The 20,696-nt window shown below is 49.1% G+C and overlaps 1 protein-coding gene across 1 annotated transcript in view; it reads left to right on the top strand.

The window, feature by feature from the left end:
* COL27A1 (collagen type XXVII alpha 1 chain) overlaps positions 1-20,494 on the top strand; it is a gene marked incomplete at its 5' end in the record, with an annotated part of 142,909 nt that extends 122,415 nt beyond the window's left edge. Inside the window, 13 exons of the mRNA XM_082656534.1 lie at positions 525-632; positions 4,292-4,345; positions 4,835-4,897; positions 5,286-5,339; positions 5,482-5,517; positions 5,639-5,656; positions 5,889-5,924; positions 6,185-6,211; positions 8,934-8,999; positions 9,872-10,040; positions 11,054-11,163; positions 17,519-17,737; positions 18,557-20,494. Coding sequence (XP_082512660.1) covers positions 525-632; positions 4,292-4,345; positions 4,835-4,897; positions 5,286-5,339; positions 5,482-5,517; positions 5,639-5,656; positions 5,889-5,924; positions 6,185-6,211; positions 8,934-8,999; positions 9,872-10,040; positions 11,054-11,163; positions 17,519-17,737; positions 18,557-18,703 — 1,107 coding nt within the window. The 3' untranslated portion in view covers positions 18,704-20,494. The remainder of the gene's footprint in view (positions 1-524; positions 633-4,291; positions 4,346-4,834; positions 4,898-5,285; positions 5,340-5,481; positions 5,518-5,638; positions 5,657-5,888; positions 5,925-6,184; positions 6,212-8,933; positions 9,000-9,871; positions 10,041-11,053; positions 11,164-17,518; positions 17,738-18,556) is intronic.
* Between the last annotated feature and the right edge of the window lie 202 nt (positions 20,495-20,696).

Here is a 20,696-nt window from a genome sequence, read left to right as displayed (position 1 = left end):
GGCATCTTTTTAGAAAGTTTCCTCGAGTGGTGGCGGAGGCAGCCAGGAGTCAGTCTGAGCCCAGGGCTAGACACTGAAGGGAAGATTGAAACGAATGAATCAAACGGGGCTCTCGCCCTCTCTGAGCTTGAGGTTTAGTTGGAGAGAGGTTGGAACCTTCCATAAAGACAGCTGGCAGAGGGAGAGATGGCCTTGGCCCGTGGAGGATTTAAATGAGCAAGGAGGGCCAGCGTGAATGGAAGTGTGGAGGTGGGGACTGCATGGTCTGTTGGGAAGAAACAATGAAGAGGAGAGGCGTGTGGGAGAGTGGATGGAAAGTGGCCCTTGAATGCCAGAGTAAGAAAAGAGACTTTCCCCTTAAGGAGGATGAAGTTTTGAGCACCCCTCCGCCACCCCCCAGGCCTATGCCTGTTGCCCCAGCACCCGGAGATGTTAACTGACCCTGTGGAATGGTTGTTCAGCGCCTCCCCTCTCCTCGAGCCATTTTCTCCCTTTGATTGGTCACCTTGGTGTATTTCTTTAAGGGTGAAAGTGGGTTACCCGGGCAGCTGGGTCCCCCTGGCAAACGAGGGACGGAAGGCGGAACGGGGCTTCCTGGGAACCAGGGGGAGCCTGGATCCAAAGGCCAGCCGGTGAGTGAGCCCCAGGGAACACACGTGTTCACACACACAGACCCAGAAGCCACCTTCCTGCTCTGTGACGAGGGCAGACCAATACCCTCTGTGGGCACAGATACCATTCTGCCTCCCCTGCGTGCGGGCTTGGGGGTGGAAAAAAGCTGAGAAATGAGATATGAGCGGTCCCTTCAGAATGAGGAGAGGTGATTCCAACCGGAACTCTAAATAGCCTTCAACAGCCTTGTATCTATTAGAGAAATTGCATCTATAGTTTAAAAACTTCCCACAAAGGCTCGGATGACTTCACTGGTAAATCCTAATAATTGTTTATGGAAGAAAAAAATACCAATTCTGCATAAACTCTTCCAGAAAATTGAAGAGGAGGAATATTTCCCAACACATTCTATGAGGTTAGCATTACCTTGATGTCAGTGCCAGATGAGGACATTACAAGAAAAGAAAACTACAGACCAATATACCTCATAACTATAGATACAAAAATTGTCAATACAATTTTAGAAAAATGAATCTAAGAATACATTAAAAGGATTGTACATCAAGATCAAGTGAGGTTTATCCCAGGAATGCAAGGATGGTATAACATTTGAAAGTAAATCAATGTAATTCAGCATATTAGCAAGTGAAAAAAGAAAACCCAGTTAATCATCTCAGTAGGTACGAGAAAAGTAATTGATAAAATCCAACTCCATTTCTGATAAAATTTCTCAACTTGGTAGACCAAGGAACTCTCTCAACTTGATAAAGGGCATCCATGAAAAATCTATATTTAACATCATACTTAATAGTGAATGACTGGGACTTCCCTGGTGGTGTAGTGGATAAGACTCCACACTCCCAACGCAGGGGGCCCGGATTTGATCCCTGGTCAGGGAACTAGATCCCACATGCATGCCACAGCTAAGAGTTCACATGCTACAACCAAGGAGCCAGCGTGCCTCAACTAAGGAGCTGGCAAGCTGCAACTAAGGATCCTGCCCGCCACAACTAAGACCCGACCCAACCGAAAAAAAAAAAAATAGTGAATGACTGAATTCTTTCTCCCAAAGGGCAGAAACAAGTCAAAGATATCTGTTCTCACTACTTCTATTCAACATTGTATTGGCAGTTCTAGCCAATGCAGTAAGGCAAGAAAAGTAAATAAAAACATTCATATCAAAAAGGAAGACATGAAACTTTTCATCTGTAGACAAAATGGTTGTCTACGTAGAAAACCCAATAGAATCTACAATAAAGCTACTAGAATAAGGGAGTTTTAGCAAGATAGCAGGACACCAGCTCAATATACTCGAATGACTTGTACGTGCTAGCAAGAAGCAATCAGAATTGGAAATCTAGAGAGCAATACTATTTACAATAGCATAAAAATATGAAATCCTTAGAGATACACATGACAATAGGTGTATAAGACATGTACACTGAAAAACTATAAAGCATTGTTGAGATAAGTTGAGGAAGATCTAAATAAATGGAGATATTTACTGTGTTTATTGGTCAAAAAACTCAATATTGTTAAGATGTCAATTTTCCTCATGTTGGTCTATAGATTCAACACAATCCCAATCAAAATCCCATCAAGTTTTTCTTGTAGAAAATAACAAGCTAATTCTAAAATTCATTTGGAAATGCAAAAGACCTAGAATAACCAAAACAACTTGGAAAAAGAAGAACAAAGTTGAAGGACTAACAGTAGTTGATTTCAAGACTTACAAAGCTACAGGAATCAAGAAGGTATGGTATTGCCATAAATATACTAACGGATCAAAGGAACAGAAAAAAGAGTCCAGAAATGTATTCATTCATATACAGACAACTGATCTTTGACATAGGTGCAAAAGTAATTCAGTGGATACGGAATAGTGTTTTCCAGCAATGGCTCCAGAACAATTGGATACTTCATACTGTGTACAAAAGTTAACTCAACGTGGATCATACACCTAAAAATAAAACCAAAAGGGCTAAAACTTCTACAAGAAAGTGTACAAGAAAATCTTTGAGACCTTGGGTTATAAAAAGATTTCTTAGAAATGACACCAAAAGCATGATGCATAAAAGAAAATCTGATAAATTGGACATAATGAAATTTAAAACTTTTGCTTCTCAAAAGGACACTGTTAAGAGAATGAAAAGATAAGACACATACTAGGAGAAAGTGCAAAGCATATGTCTCGTAAAGGATTTATAGCCAGAATATATGAAGAACACTCAAAACTCAATAGTAAGAAAATAAGCAGCCCAATTTTAAAAATTAGACAAAAGGTTTGAGTAGACACTTCAAAGAAGCTATACAGATGGCAAATAAGCACATGAAAAGATCAGTATCATTAATCATTAGGCAAATGCTCCTTATAACCACAATGAGATGCTACTGCACACCTTTGAATTTGAATGGAGAAAATTTTTAAAGACTGATCGTACTGATCCTTGGCAAGGATGTGGAGCAATGGGAAGTCTATACTCTGCTAATAGGAATGTAAAATTGTACAACCACTTCGGAAAACAGTTGAGCAGTTTCTTTAAAAGTTAAGCAACAGGGCTTCCCTGGTGGCGCAGTGGTTGAGAGTCCGCCTGCCGATGCCGGGGACATGGGTTCGTGCCCCGGTCTGGGAGGACCCCACATGCCGCAGAGCGGCTGGGCCCGTGAGCCATGGCCGCTGAGCCTGCACATCCGGAGCCTGTGCTCTGCAACAGGAGAGGCCACAACAGTGAGAGGCCCATGTACCGTGGGAAAAAAAAAAAGTTAAGCAACAGGGCTTCCCTGGTGGTGCAGTGGTTGAGAATCCGCCTGCCAATGCAGGGTACACGAGTTCGATCCCCTGGTCTGGGAAGATCCCACATGCCATGGAGCAACAAAACCCATGCGCCACAACTACTGAACCTGTGCTCTAGAGCCCGTGAGCCACAACTACTGAGCCCATGCTCCATGAAGCCACATGCCTAGAGCCCTTGCTCCACAACGAGGGAAGCCACTGCAGTGAGAAGCCCGCGCGCCGCAACGAAGAGTAGCCCCCGCTCGCTACAACTAGAGAAAGCCCGCACACAGCAACGAAGACCCAACACAGCCAAAAATAAATTAAAAAAAAAAAAAAAAGTTAAGCAACAACGAACCATATACGCAGGCCTCCGGAATTATAACCTTATCTGAATCTAGCACACTCCACAACATCTGTGTGACTTTGAGCAGGTGCCTGCCCTCTCTGAGTCTTTATTTCCTGGTCTGTGAATAGGCACATTGTGTCTCCCCAGGCTGATGTGGGAACACACATGCATGGTGGTGCATGCAGAGTGCCTGACACAGAGCAGGCCCTCGGTTTTTAGGGGTTACTTTGAGGGGCCCATTCCTCAGTAGAGCCTTTGGGATGGGTTGGGAAGTCTACAGGTCCTTCCACTGTCTTCCTTGAAGACCTGGGACAGGAGATCCTGAGTGCTCTAGAGCATCCCCTGTGGAAGGCCTGAGCTGGCCTCCACTTTCCCATTTGACAGAGGGCACAGGCTCCTGCCCCGCTGGAGTCCAGGCTGACCTGGCGTCTGCTCTGTGAGCCATTCACACTCATCTGATCGCTTCGAGGTGGAGTGGCTGATATCCCTGCAAGAAGGCAGGCCCAGGGGCCCTGCATGACTGCCCAGGCACCCTTCTCATCCTGTTCTCCCCACAGGGTGACTCTGGGGAGATGGGATTCCCAGGAATGGCTGGCCTCTTCGGACCCAAGGTACAGATTCCCATTCTACACTGTTCCTCTTGGGGCCCCATCCATCCACCTGCTTGTTCATTTATTCATTTATTCACTCAACAAATATTTCTTGAGCATTTGCAGGGTGGGCTGGAACACAGCCAGGGTCTAGCATGAACACCTGTGTCTCCCAGCACTCACATTCCAGCAGACCTGGGTTCTAAACCCAGCTCCACAATTCAACTGCTCTGTGCCTCAAGCAGGTTACTCGGTCTCTCCAAGCCTCAGTTTTCTCATCTATAAAATGGGTATAATAACAGCAGAGGGTTGTTACAATTAAGACCAGAGACCCACACCATTTAGCACCGAGCCAGCTCTCTGGCACATTTGTTACTCTTCCTGGAGCCTCTCGGGTGAGGCATCTCTTGACAAGGAGGGCAAAGGTTGGCCAGACCTCGGGTGGCAGAGCGCTGGAGCCCTCGCCCAGTGGCCGCCCAGACACAGCAGCCCTTCCTCTGCCTTCTGCAGGGCCCCCCAGGAGACATTGGCTTCAAAGGCATCCAGGGCCCTCGGGGGCCTCCTGGCTTGATGGTGAGTCGTCTCCCTGTCTATCCCAGCAGGGACAGTTATCCGAGGCCCAAGGCTCCCAGCCATCAGCCGGAGGGCCGCCACTCCTCCTGTTCCTTCGGCATCGAGCCCCTCTGCCCACAATCTTCACTCCTGTTTCCATACCTTTGCTCATGCCGTTCCTGCCAGCTGGGCTGCCATCCTTTCCCCTTTCACTGCTCCCCCCCGTCCACTGGTGGCCCCCCCCACAAGGCACATAGGACGGGCTCAGGAGACGCATGGCCTGGCCCCCTTGAGGACGTCTCCCTTCCATCCCCTTGGGACACTCAGGCTGCCCTCTACCCTCCTGTCCCTGTGACTGTATTCCCCAGGCTCTGGGACAAGGACACACAAGCCTTTCTCTCTCCTTTAGGGGAAGGAAGGCATCATTGGGCCCCTAGGATTCCTGGGACCTTCAGGACGCCAGGTATGTGCAGGGGGCTGGCCAGGAACACCGCTGGGGCGAGACTGTCTCTGTGACCCAGGGCCAGTCTGAGCCTCAGTTTCCCCATCTGGGACGTGAGGCTTCCCCTCTGAGCCCCCTCTCACTGGGCCATGGTTTATTGCAGGGTCCGAAGGGTGACAAAGGCAGGCGAGGGGACTTGGTGAGTGGATGGGCTGGGGACACTATGGCAGGGGGTATGGCAGGGTTGGGCTGGGGCAGGGGGCGGGCATGGCTCAGCCTGGTCCTCTGACTCTTTCTCCCTGCTTCTGTCCCCCCTCTAGGGATTGCAAGGTCCGAGGGTGAGTGGGCTGCGGTATGAGGGCTGGGGGGACAGGGGAGTGGGAGGGACGGGCCCTCTGGTTTCCCCTGCCCATGACCAGGCGTGTCCTTGGGCACGTTTTTCCCTGTGGGCCTCACTCTGCACCTGGGCCACCATCGTGCCCGGGTCTCAGGTCTGCTGGAGGAGGCCCGGGCTGGGTGGGGGGATGAGAGGCCTTTGACCAGGGCCTCATTGTTCTCCTCTTCCTCCAGGGTCCTCCCGGTCCCAGAGGGCAGCCCGGCCCACCGGTAGGTAGCTGTGTGCCCGGTACCCCTTGAACTGCAGGGCAGCAGGTGGGATTCCTTTGAGTGAAACCCAAGGCTGTGCTGGCAGCCTTCACAGGACTGGCCCTGACTTCACAGGCCAGGCCAGGCCTCCGGGACAGTGTGACACAGCCCTGGTAGGGCCAGGCAGAGACCAGCGTGGTGGGTTCTCTCACGCCCCGACAGCCCCCGGGACTGCAGCACCAGGTCCCCGTCAGATACAGACCCAGCCTCTTCTTTTGCAGGGTCCTCCAGGGAGCCCTGTTCACTTTGTAAGTTGGAGAACATTCTCTGTTGCCTGCGTGGGGTAAGGCCTGGGGGGTGGTGTCGGGGGCAGGTGGCGGCAGTGGACCCCTCTCTGGCCAAGGTGGCCCTAAACTGCCCACGTCCTTTTGCCGCTCCATACTGGATCCTGGACCCTGAAGCGGCAGAAAGAGCCCCGGGCTGAGAGGCAGGATACCCAGCTTTTAGTCAGAATGCACCCCTGACTATGAACCCAGGAAGACCTCCCACCGCTGGCTCCGGGGTCCCGTCGGTACACTGTACAGATCCGTTGACAACTCTTTAAGGTTCTGGTACCGATTCCAACCTGTGTGTGTGTGTTGGGAAGCGGGGTTCCCCGCACCAACAAGCAATGTTGGGGACACACCAGCTGGGTGTCCTACAATTCAACTCAATCCTGACACTACTTGGAGTTAGCATCAGATTCCACAGGTTGAGGGCTCAGTCCTACAAGATTGCTGCTGGCCCCCCCATCCCCCAATCCCCATGTCCCTCACCATCCCCCCCTCGCCGCCCCCCTTCAGATTTGCCAGTGGCAAATCCAGGTGTCACCTGTGCCTCTGGCCAACTGGCTGTAAACCAGAGGTTCCCACCATGCCCTCCTGGGGTTCCGTTAATTTGCTAGAGCGGCTCACAGAACTCATGGAAACACTTTACGTATTAGATTGTTGGTTTATTGTAAAAGGCTGTCACTGAGGAGCAGCCAGATGGAAGATGTGCATAGGGCAAGGCACGGGGAAGGGGCACGAGCTCCCCTGTTCTCCCCGAATCTCCGTGTGTTCACCAACCTGAAAGCCCACTGAACCCAGTCCTTTTGGGATTTTATGCAGGCTTCATTACACAGACATGATTGATTAAATCATTGGCCACTGGTGATTGACTCGACCTCCAGCCCCCTCTCCCCTCCCTGGAGACTGTGGGCCGTAACTGCAAGTTCCAACCCTCTGATCACACGGTTGGTTCCAGCAACCACAAGCCCCCATCCTTAGGTTACTTACTGAGCAGTCCAAAAGTCACCTCATTAATATAGCAAAAGAGACCCTATTCCAGGAGATTCCAGGGCTTTTAGGAGCTCTGTGCCAGGAACGGGATTGGAGACCAAATATATATTTCTTATTATAAATCATAATATCGCAGAGTCCTTCCAGCTCAGATTCTGAGTCCAAAGAGGGCCGGCGGGCAAGGTTGCAGGGGGGGCCCCTGTGTTCCTCCCTGGTGGGTACCCTGGCCTGTATGAAAGCATGGCCCCCTCCCAAGCCCTCTGACAATTCCGTCTCCATTTCACCACGGTGATGATTGACTGTTAGAAGCAAGCCCTGACAGCGTCCGGGAGCGGCCAAGGGGAAGGGCTGAATGGGGGGGGAGGAGCCCTCGGGCCGTGAGCTGCTCGGAGCCCCTGTTCTCCCCTCTCTGCTGCTCGCTGCCCATCCCTCTGCCTCGCCCATAAAAATGGAATGACAGCCCTGGCCTCTCCCTCTACACTTTTCCTTCTTCATTCAGTAAGGAAGCCAGCTAGGGGGAAGTGAAGAGATCTAAGAAAAACCTTCTCCCTCTGAAAAAATGGGAAATGAGAGGGTTTTGAGTTTTTTCGAATACTAACTAATATATTCAGTGCTTGTTACATGCCAGACAGCATTAGAAGTGCTTTTCACGTATTAACTCATTTATTCCTCTCAACAGTTCTGAGAGAGTTTTATTGTCATGCCCATTATCAGGATGAGACAACTGAGGCAAAGACAGGTTAAGCAACTTGCCCAGATTGTGCAGTTAGTAAGTAGCAAGGCTGGGATTTGAGCTGGAGAAGTCCCTCCAGAGTCCTCGCCCCAGACCCCAATCCTGCGCTTTACTCACTGTCAGATTCTCCCCCTCACTATTTTCATGGCAAGACCATGGCTATGTTTCTGGCAAGCCCAGTGCCAGGGATGGAGCTACAAGTGTACGTGAGACAATTACAGTGCAAGCCAAAGGGGAGACACGGGGACTGTAGAGGAAGGGGCCCACACCCAGCCTGGGGGCAGAAACGTCAGGAAAGAGTTCCCATGGCAGCTGGCGTCTATAGGATGAGCGTAGGGCAGGGTTTCTCAGCTGCAGCGCTGTTGACATTCGGAACCAGATGATTCTTTGCTGTGAGTGATTGTCCTGTGCGTGGTAGGATGTTCAGCAACATCCTCCACCCACTACACGCCAGTAGCATCCTCTCCTCCAGCTGTGACAGCCCCCGAAGTCTCGAGATATTGCCCAACGTCCACTGGGGGCAGCATCTCCCCTGGATGAGTACCACTGGGATAGTAAATGGAATGGTGGAGGGAGGGAAGAGGCAACGGGAGCAGCATGTGCAAAGGCCCAGTGGCTAGACAGAGCATGGTACTTAGGAACTTAGAAGTACAATAGTGTGTCTGGTGCACGGAGCACATGTGGGAGAGAGAAGAGAGGCGGGGCCAGAGACCACAGCACTCAGTCCAGGTCTTAGAGCCATGCTGAGGAGTTTGGACTTAATCCTGAGGGTGTTGGAGCACTATGGAAGTGCCTGGAGGAAGGGAGCGGAAGGGCCTGTTTGCAAGGGGAAGAAGGACAGAGTTGCACCAAAGGCATGCTGTTGGCCACGATCCCACCGGGGAAGCGGGGGTGGGAGGGCTCTCGCTCAGACCCTGGAGCACCCGCTTGGTGGGTGTGTGGAGACCAGGAGGTACACCCTGTCTTCTCCCCGCACAGCAACAAGATGACCTTGGGGCAGCTTTCCAGACGTGGATGGACGCTAGTGGAGCACTGAGAGCAGAGGTACCACCAGGGGCCCTGCCCACATGGGGTCCCTTCCTGGGGGAAACGGAAGTGATGGCCCATGTGTGGTCAGTGCCCTCCACGTGGCCTGCACTGAGTGATTCATGGCCAGAGCAGGGGCCAGAAACAGGCCTGAGCCCTTTCTCTTTCCTCCAGAGCCCTTTCCTCCTGAGTCAGGAAGAGATGCTCAGCTGGGTCCAGAGCCCACAGCAGCTTCCGTGGTTCAGTCCCACAGCCCGCCAGGAGCAGGAAGTTCGTTGTCAGTCCACAGGCTCTGCTAAGACCCTGGCCGGTGATCAAGTCAGCCCCAGGATATGAGGCTGAGCAGGGCCTCAGGTGTCCTCTAGTCAAGCCCTGTCAGGAGTGCCCTTTGCTTCTTTGCCTCCTTCCCGCGATGGGGAGCTCACTATCTCCCAGCTCAGACCTTCAGACATTTCCATTTGTGCCCTGAGCAGCATGCTGGGGAGAGGTGATGCCGAGGTGACTCTCTCAGGGCTCATGACCCAGGGGGAAGGACAGATGGAAAGGCCCGTTATCTTCCTTCCATTCTGGGGGTCAGTGGAAAGTCCTTCACCAACCCCTTCCCGAGGGATTTGACTTGACTCCTCGCTCACGGGGACCTTGCTGTTCTGCACAGGAACCAGGCTGACCCTCTACTCCTCTCAAGCCTCCAGGCCCTCCTGGCAGATCTGCCCCCACCTGTCCCTGGTCCCCAGTCTCTTTATTTGTTCAGTGGAGGGAGACCCAAGTGTGCCCCCTGCTGGGAACTCAGATGTCTCCTCAGTAGCAAGAACCTGGGGCTGTGGAGGCTCGGACCTCCGGCCAGACCAGGACCTCAAGAGGCCGATGGCCACCCTCTCTCCCCACGACAGGGTTACAGCCATCCGGACCGGCTGGTGCTGGACCAGGGAGGGGAGATCTTTAAAACCTTACACTACCTCAGCAGCCTCATCCAGAGCATTAAGACGCCCCTGGGCACCAAAGAGAACCCCGCCCGGGTCTGCCGGGACCTCATGGACTGTGAACAGAAGATGGTGGATGGTACGAGCGCCGGTGCGGTCTCAAGCGAGGGCTTCCTGCCCCAGGGGTGGGGCAGGGCGGGGCAGGGGGTTCCGGGAGGAGCCGGGGGGTTGGTGCATTAGAGCCCCACTCCACTGGGCCAAGTTTCTGTCCTTGGGGAGGCAGTCATTTATTCACTCAACAGACAGTCACGGAGCCCCACAATGTGCCAAGTGCTTGTGCTTCCTGGGGTGTGGGGATATAGTGGGAAACACAGAGGAGTGGTCCCACCCTTCCGGAGCCCACAGATCTGCAAGCTGTCCCATTTCCGTGCAATGGGACAAGAGCTGTGGCAGAAAAAGCCCCCAGGGCCAGGAGGGGACCCCATCATAGCTTCCCTGCAGAGCCAGGATTCCCCCTTTCTGTCCGCACCTCATCCAAGTCTCTTCTCTCTCTGTGAGCTGATGTGGTGCTGTGGAAGGACCACAGTTTTAGAGGCAGAGAGACCGGAGTTTGAAGGTCAGCCCTGCCTCTGACCAGCTCTGTGAGCTGGGCAAGCCACCCTTCTCTCTGCTGAGCAAGAAAGTGGCCGGCTGTCCTACTCTTTCAGCTCTGGGGTCTTTGGCTCCCTTGGAAACCCAAAGGGGAAACCAAGTGCCGGCAGAAGTGCCTGGTTGATGGGGTAGAAGCCCTGACTCCCACCAAGCTCTAGGAGGATCCCTAGCCTTGGCGGCGAAACCGTTCAATTAAACGATCCCTAAATCCCTTGGGCAAGTGACTCAGCCTCTCTCAGCCTCAGTTGTCCCCTCTGTAAAATGGACGCTACCCAAGAGCGACATAGGCAAGGGCTCCACCACGTGGCCCCTCCGGGGCCTCTGCCCAGAGGGTTTCCTTCCATCTCTGCGGCTCATAGAATCCCTTTTCTGCTCACCCTCCCCGACCTCATGTCCAGCTGGGGCTCAGCGGGTCCCAGGGTGTGGGGTCCACCTGCAGAAGCAAGCCCCGGGTTCCTCCCCACATATACATATGCCACCCCCGTCCCCTGCTGCCTGCAGGTACCTACTGGGTGGATCCAAACCTTGGCTGCTCGTCCGACACCATCGAAGTCTCCTGCAACTTCACACATGGTGGACAGACGTGTCTCAAGCCCATCACAGCCTCCAAGGTACCCATCTGCTCCCCAGTCCCCACTGGATGGCCCTCTCTACACCCCCCTGCCCCCTGCCCTGGACCACAGCCCACCCAGGTTTGGGACTGAGCCTTGACTATCTTGCTACATGGCCTTGAGAAAGTCATCTCCTCTTTCTGAATCCCAGTTCCTCATCTGTACACTGGGGATGAATTGTTCAAAATCCATGGTTTCCAAACCCTTCTGAGTTATGTGATGCCAATGGTTCTTTCTTCAAATAGAACTTTCTGCCTAATATCTAAAATGGCGGAGTTAGCCACGCTGGCCTGGCTTGGACAGCCGTGACCATCAGCACAAAATAAGTCAGTGCGATGCTCAGCTGGGATATGTGTTCCGGGGTTGTATACGCAAATACGTAACTCATGTTTGGTGCCCACTTAGCATGTGCCAGTCTCCGGGCTGAGAATTTTCTCTGTACCGTCACCCCCATTTCTATTAACGACAACCATAGAAAAACTAATTTGTGTGCAAATTAAGTCTAGTTTCAATAAATTTGATTATTTACATAAGTGCAGCAGGAAGAGTGATTGACAGCATAGGCTCCTTGCTGCTTTGCTGGAACCTTTCATAACGAGTCTCAGATTGAACTTTTAAAAGCCTCTCCAGGCCAGGAAGCCGAGGCAAGAACTTACCATCCTTTGCCTGGAATACTTATAGACTTGGGTGAATTCCTCTCTTATTAAAAGTCCTCACAATATCCTGAGATTCCCGTACCTGCCAGGAAGTGACCTTCCTTACTCACCTGGTAAGGCTGCTGGGAACCCTGTAATCAAGGTAACAGACTGATTTTTCTAAGGGGCTTTATTGGCTCCATAAAGTCAACCTTAGTTCCTTAAGTGATCTGGTCATATCTGAGTCTCTTTATGTCTCTCTCAAATATGACATTCCATTCATAGCCTTGGTGATAACCAGTATTTCCAATTGTGTCCTGTTACAAGGAGAATAGATTCTCACTGAACTTATGCAAATAATTATACTGCCATGAGAATACTCACCAAGAGCTTCTGAATTCTAGAAGGATCAGGTGGGAGAAACAGCAATTGTTTCATCTTTGTTCACAAAGGTGTACTTCACCAAATGGCTGTAATGCATTGCTAGCTTAAGAGAAAAGTTTTCCTTAAATGTGGAAACAGAGATTAAAAGAACTGCCAGTGTTTCCAAAAAAGCATAAAAAGTTATAATCATCCCCATCAGTTCGTTCAGTCCTATGTAATTGATCCTCGATCTTGATCTTTTGTTAGTTTCATGAATCCAGTTTTTCCTTAGAGTTCTATAAATTCTTACCCATTCAATGGTATGATTTAAAAGTTATCAGAAACCTGTACTTGTCAGAGTCTTTTCCATGAATCTCCTTGAAGATGAAGCACTTTTGCAAAGGAATAAAACAATAATTATAAATGATAAAAGAGTAAAACAATAATTATAAATGATAAAAGACTGACAAAAGAATGACATTTTAAAATGCCTATGGTTAAAGATCTGATGGGAGTTCATTATGATGCAGTTGACAAGGAAATTTGGTTATTTCTGTGACACACAACATTTTAAGATGATAGCTGGGGTTATAGATGGATAACATAACATATCAGACTTTTAGGAATTTCATATTATTTCTGGAACACCATATTAATAACATATACCCATTCAAGGATATCCATAAAGAGAAGGTGTATTTCTTATTTGACAATGTTTCCCATGTGATTTAATACATCAAATAAGCCTAATTAGTTTAATGTTTCTCTTTTTATAAGGAAAGAGATGGATCTTTTGAGATGTTCCAGCGATCCTCTGGAAAACCCCAGTGACTTCCAAGTCAAAAAGTCTTCATTTAGAACTTGATTTTGGGAAGTCTGTCAAAAATATCAAAGGTTTTGGACACTTGACTAAATAGAATCACAGATCATTATGAAACAGTGCTTAATTATCTACTTAGCCAAAGGGACAAAAGATTTTAAAAGCAAATACAGATGGTTACATCGCTGTGAGGAAACTTAGCTCTTTTGATATTGAGAAGACTGTGTCTTCTGGGTAACGAAAGACCTCATTAAGACAACATGAAGCACAGGAAACTATTTTGCTGAAACACAGACTCTTTGCTTTCTAGCCAGATTACTTAAAAGGTAAAGAAAAACTTCACATAATCTCTTAACAGGAGCAGACCAGTGCTCCAAGAACACTTTGTCCTTATAGCAGATGAAGAAAATTACATAAGCACATTATTGATATTAAAGCTTACGTAAAAACAAAAACTCTAATAGTAACAGTCCAATTTTAGCCAACTTGACCACACAAGGTAAAATTGCTTTTCTCTCTCCTGACAATATGCTTAAACTACCTCCAAAATCTTCATTAGACAGTAGACAAAGTCAGCCATCATCCCAAGCTAATTTTCTTTTGTAATAGAGATAACATGGATTTATTTGACTAGTAAACCCTGTAAAGTTATTTATCTGCAGTATATTTAATGCTGATAACTATAAAGACATACCTATTTTAATTAAAACAAACTTAGACTGGCTTTTATTTACCAAAGATTATCCCAGATCATGTGAACTTGAAAAACATTTGGATTAGTTTCTATATTTCTGAGTTTTAGGAATACCTAATTCATAAGTGCTTTTTTTTTTTTTTTTTTGGTACGCGGGCCTCGCACTGTTGTGGCCTCTCCCGTTGCGGAGCACAGGCTCCGGACACGCAGGCTCAGCGGCCATGGCTCACGGGCCCAGCCGCTCCATGGCATGTGGGATCTTCCCGGACCGGGGCACGAACCCGTGTCCCCTGCATCGGCAGGCAGACTCTCAACCACTGCGCCACCAGGGAAACCCATAAGTGCTTATTTTTAAGCCGGTTAAACGGAGCTCTTTTACAAATTAACTTTGGCAATACCATTCAGAGGTAGAGAGAAAGAAAAAGTCACAAATACATCCAGAGACTTACATAAACACACAGAGACACTGAGATGCTATAGCTTCCACTCCAAAATTTTAGCCATGAATCAGGTACAACAATATAAAACTTACTAGTCTGTAAATAACGTTTGACTCCAAATTGTGTCTGACAGGCAGAACAAAGTTACCTGCTCCAGTGGCTAATGCTTTTTACTAGTATTTGTGGAGATGACTTTTAAGATGTGTATTTGTTCTTGACAAGTAATATTAAGGAGGCTGTGGACTAGCTTTTGAGTAAGAGAGCTTTTATAGCAGTTTGTATTTTAAGAGGCCTCTTCCCTCTCATTTTTTTTCTTCAGCCTCAGGCAATTGTGGGTAGAGTTTTAGTTACCTCCTGGGGTGTTTCCATTTCAAAGATTTAATCTTCAAGGGACAGAGAAAAAAATGTAAATTTTCTTCCAGGAGTTTTAGTGCCTTTTGTATGGTTTTGGCAGTTCCAATAAAATGTTGTAGTACCACCCTATAATTAGGGGAGTGTGCTCTAAAAATAATTCTCTGCCCATCAACAGGACTAGCATCTTGGCAGTCATGGTAACAAAAAAATAATAATAATAATTCTTTGGGTCAAATGGGGCCTCTTCAGAGTTGAAAATGAAGAGGGGTCATTTAGATCGCCACGACCATGGAAATGGTAAACCCACTGGACCGTGCCAATTTTGCGCAGCAGGAGATGGGCCTCATCTTAATGTTTTCCATTCACTGTGAGCCTTAGCAGTGATCACTGTGATGGAAGGATGCAACCATGCCAGGAGTAAACATCCAAAAAGAGTAAGGGCCCTGGTAGGATACCAGTGGCTCTAGGGGCCTTTGCCTTCCCTGATCCCTCTTCCTCATCCTAGATGCCTGGATGACCCCGTCAACTTTTCCCTCGGCAGCAGGGACGCCTTATAAGGTGTGTTTCTTAGTTCTGCCGAGGCGAAAGCCGAGGGGGCTGAGGAAACAAGCATATAGCCCAGATGGATCTTTAAGAAAACTATGGATTTTAGGGTCTTTGGAGGTACTGGCCAGTCGTTGAATTTTGGCAGCCTTGAGTAACGATTGAGAGCCTGTAACACACAAACAAACAAAAATACCAAAATAGCCAATTAGTTCCCCTCTCTCCTTCCTGCTACATAAAATATTTAAGAAAAATTTGAATTTCAGTTCAAGTATAGTTTTTTATCTCAGTTTCTACTTCCCGATTTTCTCCTGTTATCTTAAACTGACGTGTTGTTACTGGACAATTTTGGATGGCATCACTGTGAACCGTCTTCATAGCTCGCTGCTTTCCTTCCCAGGGTGTTCCAAGAGACCTCTCTGGGACTGAGGTCTGCTTCCACGAGCATGATACGCACGGGGTCTTTGGGAAAAGCCCTTAGGCCTCTAGTGTCATACCAGAGCCTTGGCTTGTTGGTATATCCCCAGGATGCGTCCATGGGGTTTTGCGTTTATCAAGGAGCTGGTGCACCTCCTCAGGGTTCTTAGGAGGTGCTGGCATCCGATTTTTAGGCCATTTATGTTTGCCCAATAATTTTTTTTAACATCTTTTTTGGAGTATAATTGCTTTACAATGGTGTGTTAGTTTCTGCTGTATAGCAAAGCGAATCAGTTATACATATACATATATCCCCATATCTCCTCCCTCGTGTGTCACCCTACCACCCTCCCTATCCCACCCCTGTAGGTGGTCACTGCCCATTAATTTTTTTAGGAACATCACACCAGGGATGGGACCCATAATATCCCATTGGGTCAGGGATGAAGAATGACAGTAATGAGTGACGTTTTGACACAGAAACCATAGATCTCTTGTGCCTTCCTTCTGGAGGTCCACTGGTTTCCAGTTGCAAGGCTATTTCACTCTTCTGGATTACGACATGTGGTCCAGGCACAACCGCCAACTCAGTGGTCCTAGGTGGAGGTCTCCTGTCCTCACCTACAGGAATATTTCCCTCCTGCCTTCAGCCGAGAGCCTTTCCTTGGGCAGTGACTTAGCCTTGTGCTCCAGTCCACTTTCCTTAACTCTCCCCTTGCGTCATGGAGGACCCTTAATTAATCACATTAATAGTCAATTAAGGCCTTTATAATGAGTGGTCCCAGTGGCTAGTCAGAGCCTATGGCCTTGATCACACTGCTCTGGGGGGATCATTGGATTCTCATGGCAGCCATGACTTTTTGGATTGGATACCATAGCAATATGCAAAAGCACTTAGCAGTGAGACAGACCCCCAGCAAGCAGTGCTCCTTCTGCAGAAGGTGATACCCACCTGAGTTAGGTGGTTAGTAAGCAAGTTGCAGGTAAAGCGCATCCCATCCATTGATTGCAAGGGCGGTCGTGCAGTCCTGCCAACTACACCAATCGTTGTGTGCTGGTCTCAGCCTATAAATAACCAGTGCTGTGGCTGGACCAGCCCTCGCAGTTCTTATTACGATTGCAAGATGCCTTTCAGCAATAACCACCAGGAAACTTTGCAAAACTAAAGTTTTATTATTTACAGGACCTGCAAATTGCACAGCCCACCTGGGGCCACACTACGGGGTCATGGAGAGAGAGAGAGAGAGAGAGAGAGCGTGCGTGGGCCTGGGGTTCTGCTTTTATTGGGGTGGGGGGGTGTTAAGGTGTTGCAGGCTCATTCTTTAGTGGTGAATTTAAAATATAAGGGCCAGAATTTAAAGCATGGGGAGAGAAAAAACAAGTAGCCCAAACGGTCAGTTATTGAAATCAATCCAGAGCTTTAAAACAAAGGCGCCTCAGTGCCTGGAGGTGGCCTGACTCTTTATCTGGTCCTGTGGCTGGCAAGGTATTTATTTGAGATAGTCTGTCTTTGAAGTGGATGCCTCTTTGAATGGATGCCTCAGCAATCAAAGCTTAAGTCAGGCACTTGCACCAGAAAAAAAGAGAAAACCCAACTGTCAGGACTTACCGTACAGCCACTTAAGCCCGAAACCCTGTCCTGTTGTTTGTTGTCAGGTCTGCCCTTTCCAGCTGCCTCACCCTACCCCGCCTGCAGCTTGGGACTTAGAAACGTGGGGAAAGCACTTCTCATTTCCACTGCCCACTAAGAGCCTCTCACTCTTGGGCAAGATCCTCTTCCTCTGTGAGCCTCGGTATCCCAGCTCAGCTCCAGAGACCCCTCCCATACGGTGCATCAGGACCCTCGCATTTCTGGCTGGAATCAGGCAGACCTCAGTTCTTTCCCTTCCTTGTTACTCCTTGGCCGTGGGACTGGCTCACACAGACCTCAGTTTTTCTGTCTTGCGAGTGAGTACAGCTCTGGGAACATGGCTGGGAATTGCTTACCAGGAAAGGGCTTATCCCTGGACCTTCCAGAGGAAGGTAAGGAATTCTGAGAGCTGTGGGCAGCCCAGCCCGACCCTGCCTCACTGCCGCATCTCCTCCACAGGTGGAGTTTGCAATTAGCCGGGTCCAGATGAATTTCCTGCACCTGCTAAGCTCTGAGGTGACACAGCAAATCACCATCCACTGCCTTAACATGACCGTGTGGCAGGAGGGCACCAGGCAGACCCCAGCTAAGCAGGCTGTGCGCTTCCGGGCCTGGAACGGGCAGATCTTTGAAGCCGGGGGTCAGTTCAGGCCGGAAGTGTCAATGGATGGCTGCAAGGTAAGTCTTGGGGCCCCTTACAGGCCCCTCATGCATAGACAGGTAGGAAAACCTGTTCTTCTATAGTAACAATTTTATACTATAGTATATTAGTATGATACATATAATGTTTACCTTTGAGTTTTATAAAATTGCTTTTATTCACTTTTCTCCCTGGGAAACTTCTGAGGGAAGGTCTGGGCTGGTAAAAATTCTACCAGCCGGTAGATGCTGTGCTTACTTCCAAGGCTGCTTACAGAAGGATGCATCTGTACTCTTCCCTCTGCCCCTGCCCTGCCAGGCTAATTTCTTCTCTTAACATTCTGGTTGTCTTCAGAGGCCTAAAACAGGGTGGGTTGTAGGGGAAGAGGGAGACAGAAAGTCATCCAAAAAACCAGTTTCACAAAATTAGACAAAACCAGTAATGCACAGTGTTACTGAGGCTGAGGGGAAACCAACACTCTCACACAAAGCTATTTGGAAAAATTAAAACTAAATGGGTAGAGGCTTTCGGAACAGCAGCTACATGTATATTTCCAATGTATATCCAAAGCCTTACAAGTGTACCTATCCTTTGATCCCGCAAATCTTACTTCTAGAATTTGTTCTAGGGAAATAATTAAGAATGTGCACAAAAGTTTAGCTACAGTGATACTCGTGACCGCTTTTCTTTTAAGAATCAAAATGGCGGAAGCAATCTAAATGGACACATACAGGTCACTGAAACAGTGAAATGCCACGTGGACATTAAAAATTGTGAAGAAAGATGAGGGAGAAACGCACTTGATATATGATGAGAACTATGATGGTATACATGTCCCCGTTTCCCTCTACCCGCAGGTCCAGGATGGCCGCTGGCATCAGACACTCTTCACCTTCCGGACCCAGGACCCCCAGCAGCTGCCCATTGTCAGCGTGGACAACCTCCCTCCTGCCTCATCAGGGAAGCAGTACCGCCTCGAAGTTGGACCTGCGTGCTTCCTCTGACCTCTGACCTCCTGACTCCTCTCGGCCTCGAGGGGGAGGGAAGAGGAGGGTACCTAGGGGCAGGTGGGCCCCTAGGAGAGGCAGCTCACCTGCCCAAGGATCCTTGAGCAGACCCCAGCTGTTGTCTGCCCAGTAGAAGAGGCTGAGGGGTAGCAGGGCACGGGGTATCCTTGGGAACGACTCATCCCAGCTCAGCCCCAAAGAGCAACCAAAGAGCCAGACAGAGCAAGCCGGGTCCGCAACCCGCCTGAGCCCCGCGGCCTGTCTCCCAGCTCTGCGGCCACCCCCTTCCCTGCTCAGCTTCCTTCCCAAAGAGCCCCACGTTCCAGCCAGCTTGAGGGAAGGGGGCATCTCGTCAGCTGGCCCCTGCCAGGGAGCTTTGATGTGCAATATTAGAGAGGAGACATGAAAAAAGGAGAAAAGGAAAGAAAGAAGTATATATATTTTATTTAAACAAACGCAAAGAAGGTGCGTTACTATTTTTTTTTTCACCTGGGAAAGAGGTGAGAGGTGAGAGAGAGCAGCCAGGGGGTGGGAAGTGATGGATGCCGAGAGGGAGAGGTGAGATCCTCGGGGCTGGGGGTGCCCACGTTTGCTACCTCCCACTGTGAAATCGCTGGTGCTCACAATTTTCTCGTAGTGTATGTGATTTTTTTAAGGAAAAAAAAAAACCTATTTAAGATTCTGAAGGTGCTACCAGTTTTGCCACAGACTTTGAAGAAACATTTGGATGTGGGGTATCATCCACGTTTTTCTCTCTCCTCCAAATGACAAAGTTTGGGGAATTCTTAAAATTTTCCTAGCATCACCCTTGTGCTCATTGCATAATCTGTTAAGGAGGGCGGGGGGAAGAAGGTAAAAGGAAAAAAAAAACAAAAAGCAAAGCATAAAAACAAAAAGAAAAAACAACCAGAAACAGAAGTAGAAAAGATTTACCTTTTAACTTATGGACTTTGAAATGCTTGTCCTCTTAAGGCAGGGGGAGGCCTGAGGATGAAGGATTTTAGTTTGGCCTTCCTTGGTCCTGGAAGGAAGTTAGGCTTGTCTTGGAGGGTATGATCTAGACTGGAGAGTCCTGACCTTGCAGATTTGACCTTGAAGAAACCAATTAGGAGAACGGCACTGGGTCAGGGCTGGCCTTGGAGGTGGCATGTAAATATGGACCCATCTCATGATGAAGCCACAGACCATCCCCTAAGGTCCTCCCTTCCTGGAGCTTGTCCTTCCAAGATGCAGTCGTCACTCTTGCTTTTTCATCGTCGTTCAGTTCTGCAGAAACCCAGCGCCATTAGCTCCAAGTATAAATGTGGGCTGAGGAGAAAGGCTTATTACGGGAATCTCCGGGTTCAGCGTGGCAGGGCTCTTCAGGGCAATCTGAACTGTCCTGCCTCAGCGAACCAGTCAGCGTCCAGGCTGGATTTTGCAGTCATTTTAACTATGGAATTATTTTTGTAGAAGGGGAAATTTTATGTGAACGTCTATTTGTGTCTTTTTTTTTTTTCTAAAGTGTCTCTTTGGGAATTGGATTCGATTTTCATTATTTAATACCTCACTCTGGCCCACCCTCCCCTCCCCCCCACTTCCTGTCTCCCTCCCCCACCCCGCCCGCCTCCACGCTCCCTGGAAGTGTGTTTTTGTAGCAGCTCGGGCCTCATCTCAGTGCTCGGTCTCCCCAGCCGCCAGTCTCCACCTGGCCTCTGTCCTGGCGTCTGTCTTGTTCTTGGGTTTCTCTGCTGTCCTTGTTCATGTCTCTGTCCACGTGTCAATGTGTTAAAACCCAAGTGGGTTCCGTTTCTCCTTTTCCCTTCTGGATTTTAAATAAATATTTAAAACTGAGGCAATGGAATGACACATCTGTGGCCGTGTGCTTCTTTGAAAAGGCCGGAGGGAAGTTTCTGGCAGGGCTGAGGGGGTCAGGGGAAGAGGCTTAGAGGATGCCCTGTTTATGCTTCTCCCCCCGAAGGAGGGGGGAGGGAGAGATACAGCGCCTTGT

The sequence above is a fragment of the Grampus griseus genome (assembly GCF_964374135.1).
Source record: "Grampus griseus genome assembly, chromosome: 6".
NCBI lineage: Eukaryota > Metazoa > Chordata > Mammalia > Artiodactyla > Delphinidae > Grampus > Grampus griseus.
The sequence above is the reverse complement of the archived record's forward strand: the minus strand, read 5'-3'. Positions and strand labels throughout refer to the sequence as shown.